At 39.6% G+C, this 8,012-nt stretch overlaps 1 protein-coding gene across 3 annotated transcripts; it reads left to right on the forward strand.

The window, feature by feature from the left end:
* The first annotated feature begins 425 nt into the window (after window positions 1-425).
* LOC111249454 (uncharacterized) lies at window positions 426-5,875 on the forward strand. Of its 3 annotated transcripts, XM_022803341.2 has the most exons (6): window positions 426-508; window positions 935-1,391; window positions 3,694-3,955; window positions 4,196-4,398; window positions 4,710-4,911; window positions 5,128-5,875. In XM_022803341.2, exons 2-6 carry the CDS (start codon window positions 1,165-1,167, stop codon window positions 5,278-5,280), a joined length of 1,047 nt encoding a protein of 348 aa, XP_022659076.1. In that variant the 5' UTR covers window positions 426-508; window positions 935-1,164; the 3' UTR covers window positions 5,281-5,875. The 3 variants fall into 3 exon arrangements, with proteins under 3 accessions (XP_022659076.1, XP_022659075.1, XP_022659077.1); XM_022803340.2 differs by lacking the exon at window positions 426-508 and having other exon boundaries at window positions 707-1,391; XM_022803342.2 differs by lacking the exon at window positions 426-508 and having other exon boundaries at window positions 715-1,391; window positions 4,220-4,398.
* Window positions 5,876-8,012: the final 2,137 nt, after the last annotated feature.

Genomic DNA, 8,012 nt, shown 5'->3' on the forward strand with positions numbered 1-8,012 from the left:
GGATTGGTGAAACTTACGTCCAATGTACTCTCTCCGATTTGTCGAAATATGCGCCGTCGCTGGTCAGGTTTTTTAACACAGCGAATGAAGATAGGTCGAGCAGGCTTTATTGTGTGCTCTTATAAATTCCGTATCGTAATCCTGTAATTCTTTGCGAGTATCACTATTATTGTAGCTTGTTAATTGTATTAACTTACGGACACAAAATGTCCTAGCCCGATACGGACAAATAAAAAAGATTTCACCTTTGCACTAAATGATTAGCTGCTTTATTTTCTTTATCCGTTCTTGACCAGCTAATCAGCATTTCATCTGTTCAGATCTACCGAAAATAAAGCGTTCACCACAGGCATCAGTTTGTGGTGCCACAGTTGCACTTATGTGTGGTTCCGCTGAAATGGCTTTCATATTTTGCTCAATATTAAGGATGGTGTCGTGTTATGTATCTAATTTTTCGCCATCTAGTATTTTCTGCCTAGTTTCACGAAGAAACACGCACTCGTAACAGGTGTTATTGATTTTCCCGTCTGCAACTACTGGATTCAACCTTATTATCGTATAATTAATTATTGTTTCCCATTTAGCATTTATCTCACAAATCGCATAGACAAAGATAGATCTATTGCTAAATAACATCAATATTGTTATAAGACACATTTTTTTTTGTCCTGCAGGATTTAGACTAAAGTGTCATACACCGTTGGTAGCCGATTTGCGCCTTATATTGAGCTACATTTTGTGTCGAGTCGTATGCTCTACGATTCTGCAATCTCACAGCCGTCAAGCGAGCCAAAGAATGTTTAAATGGCTGTCCTACTTAGTATCCGTTTTTTTTTTTCGTTGGACACAACTTTGAAAGTGAGCGCAGAATTGTGTCCTATAACGTTCATCGCATATGATTCACGGTTTCTGCATCTTTTCGTTGCATGTGTAGGTGTGACGCTCCATTGAATCACGTTCAATGAACAGATCTGCAGCCAATTTAACATGGCGCATTCAGTAGAAAAACTGAGTTCGGATTACCCCCTGACGCCTTACAGATAGTCCTGTTAGGAACAATCGAACATCTCAATTTGTCACGAGGTCAAACCATGGGATCTTGCGGATAACGAAGTGAAAGCATAGTGGTTTTATTATCCAAATGGCTGGGCATGGGTGTTGAGTATGGGTAAAGAATATCCCGATGACGCCAGCAAAATCGTGTACCCACCTGAAGAAGATACCAGCCTTACTCTAGATACCGAAGAGGTTTCCGAAGATGTTGACGTTCCCGAAGAAATCGAGGATGTTCCCGATATGGAGCCTTCCGACCATGTGGAAAAACTCAGAACAAAAGCAATCGTGAGGCCCAGTAAGCCACAAGAAACGACCCATGCATCGGAAACATTTTGGTGAGTCTATCTGAAACCAGCTTACAAAACAGGATTATGCGCTAAATCTGAAGCACCACGATGTTGGAAGCGACCCGTTGACACTGTTGCTCTAGGTGGCGCCGATGTTTTAGATGTTTTGTGGAGTTCTATGCTTGCATACCGACTCAAATAACCGCTCCAATGTTACGAACTGTAGTGTTGTGAGTCTTTGGTCTTCGTCGTACCTCTGTGTGTTTTGGGTTATCTCGTAAAGCCCCTAAAGGTGTCCATTTGATGCTGTGGTGCAATTATGCCTTTGAAGTGCTATGATCAAAGCGATGGCCTAGATGGTCTGAAGCCTTACGTTTCAGAGTTTCGTTTGCTAGATGCCGTGTAGCTGTATCGATGAAAAAAAATATGTAAATACTAATTTAAGCAAGTCAATAGAGAATACTGCTCATTTACCGAGGTCAGTAGTAAACGTAGCAAAAACGCTATTGTTTTGGATGGACATGTTAGGCGCTTAGAATGATTACTTCAATATACAGGTGAACGTAATTTCTAGAGTTTGTTTCTGCTTCTGTGTAGAGGCGCCGTCCTGCAGGATCACGAGATTTGGATATCTGGCCTCCTGATAAGAGAGTGTGCGAATCAAACTGCGTAGTCACGGTAGGTTTCCTACTCGTAGCATCGTGACAACGTTTGTGCAATCGTTTCGAAATCTGGAAGATAGCTGCATTATCCATAGACGTATAAAATGGCGTAAAACCAAAAAAGGACATCCTCTTTCCATTCATATCGCATCACCCAATACGACAATGGTCCAGCAAGAAAAGGCGCGGATTTACGCCAGTGGTCAGCAATTTGTCTCAAGCGAAGTCACCTTGTGGTTTCATGGTAATGTGTTTGCCCCTATGTGGGACACATGTGAGATGTTAGATCTAGTGAGTTGGACATAATATTTGTACTAGTTAAAAGAAAGGCAGCGTAGTTTTAACCGGGGTTCCAAAAGTGTAACTAAGGTAAACTCGTCTAACTCAGCTTTTGCGGGACATGTAAAGCCTGAGTATGACTGGAACTATACCAAACTCCGATAGGTCACTCCAGAGTTGTTCTGTGGTGCGTTCAGAATATTAGCGATTGCGTTCGGTGATCTGGTTCCGCATTTGTTTGTTTTGATTGAGGTTTTGATTATTATTATATTATATTCAAATATATATATATAATGATTTAGCTTGTTAATGTCGATTGTTTCGCATCGGGTAAACTTGTGAGTGTTAGTACTCTCATGTTTGTCTGGACTCTTCTTTAGCCTGCTTGGGGCGGCATGAATTCTGTCGTCGAAAATGGCCTGCGGAGTGTTTGTATGACATTTGCGATTCTTGCTACTAACTTATGCTACTAGAAAGTTATTTATTTTATTAAATTTATCACTTAGACTGAATTGAAATAATAGTTTCACGGTAAGTCAGTAAAAAGAAATGTGTGCTAAGACTATCCATCAAGGTTATGCATCTTGCGTTTTATAAAAAAAAAAAAAAAAAGTCTAAATAGGTTTTCGCTGAGGAAGATGCTTGTAAAAACCATGCTGACAGCGACACTCGAAATCTGCAAAAAGTGTTTTCTGTTTTCGATTTGTAGTCAACTTTATTCCGATGAATAAAAAAATCTCATTTTTGTCCTTGGTTTTGTCTTCGAATGCTTGTTCTAGCTAGTCCTTTAACCGGCCAAGTAAAAACAATTAAATATATGCGGCCCAACATTGACTAAGTTCTTTCATCCATTTAGAAAATGAACGAAGAAACTATTGGAAGAAGTATTAGAAATGCTACTAAATACAACATATGAGATTAAACTAAATAGTACATACAAATTATATAGAACCTATCATTATAAAATGTATAGGCTTCGCTCTATTCTACGTTGTAACACCCAGTAGATAGCTTGTTCTAGTACTAAGGTTACTGTGATACTATTTTGAAGGCCACAGCGCGAAATGACCGTCGAAGCTCACACAGACGTAGTTTTCTTTTTTGCCATATTTCTGATAAGACTGGCAGGGCTTTTTTAGATTATCTCAACTTCGTGAATTTTGCTACAAAGGTATCACAGGTCAAAAAACTCCAGACAAGTTCAGCAGAGCGTGTCCCCGCTACACTCGTAATAGAAAAAATTCTTCGATGACGATAAAATGCCATTAAACAACAACAACAAGAAGAAAATAGGGAGAGTTTCCTTTATATGATAACTTCGGTATATTCCATTGTGTTATTATGCGAAGATCGTGCGAACTGCTCGATCTCAACCTTCTGTTGTTTTTTGATTTGTTTTTGTGCTCTAGCTCACGCTGGAAGAGGTCATTTCAGATTGGCCTCGCAACTATTATCATCGTTAGCGCGGTACTTACGTTATGCTTTGTTATCTACAGAGTTATGAAGGATAAATTTGATCCAAAAGAGTCGGCGAGAGCTCCTCCGGAAATTGTCAGCTGTGAGCACCAGAAGGAGCCGATTGATATGTTTAGTGAAAAAATACAAGCTGATGTGAGAACTTTGGAAAGCGTAATAAAATCCAAGGCAAAGTCACCTAGTGGACGTTACAGGGTAAGTAATTTTTATTAGATAGAAGATAAATTACGTTAAGGATATAAGACTTAATAACCACTATGCATATGTTTCCTTTGCTACTTGAACACATGATGGATGAAGAGGGTGTTTCGTATTTTCCCATAAATTTCATCTATATCTGTGCAAAACAGTTCTATTATGGTATAATATCAAAAAAGTTTGCTAAACCACTGTCAAGTTCCGTTTTTTGTACGTACCTTCCTTTCCCTCTATAAGACGCGGGTCGCCATTCAATTTCAGTTGGAAGTCACAGCATCGGTAGCACAGAGGGCGATTACTGGACAGCTGTTCAAAGCAGGCTTCGTAGCATTTGTATTCGGATTCACCGAAACAAACCTTACAATCATCTATGTGTTCACTGGGTGTAAGGACAAGCAAAGCGTTCGTTTATTGAAGACATTCGACTACGACGTTAAGCGGTGAGTAGTAATGTAACGGGCGAAATTTTTATTGTGTTTATGCGGTAACAGCGATACTGTTTTTTGATGATATCGATTTTTTGAGAAAAATAGGAAACTAATAGACGAAATAGGTAAAAGCCTTTTGATACTCAAAGGAAAAGCCAGTTACCAACTTTTCATTTTACATGCTGCAACATGTTGAAATAGGAAAAAAGCAAAATATGGTGGACATACAAGCAAACAAACTGAAGTGAATACTTCTAAAGCGTGAAGCGGTTTTTTTTTTGTAACTATCAAGAGACACGTGTATTATACGTGGCGTATTTCAGAGCTCAAGCGGATCTAATCATGTTGATACCCATCAGCGAAGTTATTGATCACTTCGATTGCATCAATGAACAGATTCAAGCAGACGACAGCGACCTGGGAATATCCAGAGTGCGAATGAATCTTCATCTTGATTATAGCAAGCGGCGCCTGATCGTAGAGACATGCACGTTGAAGGGATGCAGCAGGTCCATCGACGGTGCGGTAAGCAAGCGTTGACAGGACATCCTAGTGAAATTCCTGACTATAGGCCGAACGAGCAATGAGAAAAACTCGATATCACTTTATTTATTACTGTTATACGAAATTATTTTTGGTTAAGGTGAATGTACATGTAGTACTTGTAAACCACACATGTCTCTATAGGATCAATGCTGAAACGGTTGTTTTCATTGAATTTTTTTCATTACGTTTTTCCAGATTCAGATGCGCGACACCAATCAAACGTATCCGACACCTCTTACCTACATCATTGTTGACAGGTTCGGATCAAAACGACAGAATGAAAACGGCCCTTGTCACTTTGAAGTCCTATTGGAAGTAAAGACATGGTGCGAGATTGTTGAGGCATAAAACGCCCATCTATGTATACACATGCACATGCACGTGCAAAGATGTACCCTGAAAGATGTCACATAGTGCAAATGTTAAAAATGGCCCTATCAGCTTGGTGATCAGGCCCGTATTGACATACATGTAGATAGCAAAAGCCCGTCCACAGAGAGCATTTTTGCGTTGAAAATAATCAACTAGTGTAAGGAGCTGGGCGGATATCTACCATTAGCAAGCAATAATTTTATAGTATACCTTATTCCAACATATAGAGAGGTTCGGAGCTGTATTATACCTTTGAAAGCCCATTTTAGTCGTCTTGCTGGTAGCCAATGTTCATAGCCGAAACATACGTGCATATATATATATATATATATATATATATATATATGCCTGCCCTTGCTTGAAAAACATAATGTCTGCGAAGTTATAGTAGATAGCCATCCGTCGAAGTGTCACAAACTGTAATAGTTTTCCTATTATGACCGTTCTGTTTGTAATTTAGTCAATTAGTTGTACAAAAAAGGAGCGTTCATGTAATAAAGTAGCTCTTCTTGATAATTAACCGTAATTTATATGATTTAAAAAAAAATATAACTTTGTTTCTACTTCATAATGCGTTTGTCTATTCGTTTGAATAAAGGTCATAGTAATAATAGTTGGACAGTATCTAGGGGCCCCTTTTCGATATTAATCGCTTGCATAGGCACTGGAATCGGTTGGCAACGGTCTTTGCGACGGAGAGAAAGTTGAGGATACTGGTGTAGAGGGTGTTCCGTTTTTAACATCCCCCTTTGTTATGCGTGAATTGAATGAACCCCATACTCGAGCCTTTTTACACGAGTACTATACGAGAAGACAACAAGGTGTCTGAAATAGCGCGTCATTGCACTTGCCCATAGCTTAAGAAGCTCAGTGTCAACATATCTAGCTTGTATAGAATAGAATAAAGCTAACCTGATCTCAGCCGACGTGTCGCTTCTGTTACCGAGTGGTTCTTAAGGCAAGTTTTTCCCCTCAGCCTAGGTGTAACATAAAATCGAAGTTAAGTAGGGATGCGTGGACCCTGGTGCAGCGCGCACGAAGAATACGAGCTAGCAAGTGTTACGCATGCAATTTACGTACCATACATAACAATCAATGTCGAGTGATAACAATATCAAGGTGCCGTTGATTGCAAGCCATGCGTACTCTACTAACACGTAAATGAAGACTGTAACCTCAACAACTAACGTACGAATGTATGTGACACCACTGATGTGTAATTTATTCCAGTGATGTACGTTCCAGACCAAAAAACTTGTTAAAACGGCGGCAATGAGCTAGACTTTTCCAGTGCTTGTAACACGCGCTCAACAAACAAACATACAATTGCATTATTGCTTCATTGGTATTTTAAAACATAACTTGCAGTAAGTGTTTGGGTGTCGCACAGCCCGTACAATTCTAGGGTAGGTTACTATCAACGATACCGGGCAGCCTATATTACCTCCGCAAATGCGAAGTGGATTTTACAGGAATTGAAAGAAAAATATCGGCTTCGAAACTAAGCGTCCTGTTGCCCATAACTCCTCCTAACTTGGCAAAGGACGAGGAACATTCTACAGAAATTACATCTTTCAAAATGTCGTTTTATCCACCGTCAACAGCGGACTCACTTGAAACACGTACCAAGTTTTTTCCAAACATTTCTCATTCTATTAACTCAGTCGAATGAACTTTGCATTCGTTTACCTGTGATAATTACTGCCTCATCTTACCACCTTACTGGTTATTGCCATATGAATGGATTGTCCACGTGTGCGTGGTCGCGGACTATACGTGTTGCGTCGTGTTGTAATACTAACAGTGTTCTACATATGTCATCGTATAAAATTCGCCATGTTAGAAGCGTCAGTTACCCATGATCATACCGGCGATATGGATTAATATCTGCACTACTATTTCGTATACTTATTCATGATAGGCCGGGTCGTTATTTTTTTTATGTAATATAATAATTAACAAAAAGCATTTCGTTTGTGTGTGGCAAGTGGCATCGACCCCCCCCCCCCCCGACTGTGGGTGATGCTGGAATGTAAGCAGGGTGTTTGACTGTCTGGCATTGAACACCGACTGGATCATACACACACTGGTAACGATCATCATAACATAACAATTATTCCAAAATAAGCGTACTTTTCTTTAACGAAATGCACGTACGTGTATGTTGTAACTTCTCGCTATTCAGATCAGCATTTCTATACCGAATACGGTGTATACGCAACAACACAGTAAAGCTGAAACCTTTAAATGGCCAAAGATATACATGTTCTCGTCTTCGAAACGAACGAATTAAAATTTGGAAAAACGTAGAATATTCCGTTGGTCGAAGTAATACTCTAATTAGCCTTTAGTCCGTTGCTTGATAATTGCACGTATCGACAAAAATAGAGATGAGCAAAATGAGCCCCGTCATGCCAACAGCACACGATTTGCAAGACTATACATATAAATCATGTCCCGGCCCAACTCATGCCCATAGTATTAGACCCCTATAGCTATGCGATAATGGATGTTCATCCATTTACAACGTTTTACAAGGTTGCATTTAGTTGTTAGCTAGGTCCTGGGCTTAACGAAACTGGGCGCTACCCAAAGTGCAAATTACCGATAAGACTCTTAACATATTTACCCGTAGAGGTGTAGCGGCAAATGACATAGCCGAACAGTTCCTACTGAGTTATATTTGGTTAGGAACGATAGAATAGAGT

The sequence above is a fragment of the Varroa destructor genome, unplaced genomic scaffold (genome assembly GCF_002443255.2).
Source record: "Varroa destructor unplaced genomic scaffold, Vdes_3.0 BEIS01000004.1, whole genome shotgun sequence".
NCBI classification, from domain to species: domain Eukaryota; kingdom Metazoa; phylum Arthropoda; class Arachnida; order Mesostigmata; family Varroidae; genus Varroa; species Varroa destructor.

Coding starts and splice junctions, on each gene's coding strand:
- LOC111249454 (XM_022803341.2), top strand. CDS start 1,165: ATGGGTAAAGAATATCCCGATGACGCCAGCAAAATCGTGTACCCACCT. Junction 3,956..4,195: donor CACCTAGTGGACGTTACAGG/GTAAGTAATTTT, acceptor TCCCTCTATAAG/ACGCGGGTCGCCATTCAATT. Junction 4,399..4,709: donor TTCGACTACGACGTTAAGCG/GTGAGTAGTAAT, acceptor GGCGTATTTCAG/AGCTCAAGCGGATCTAATCA.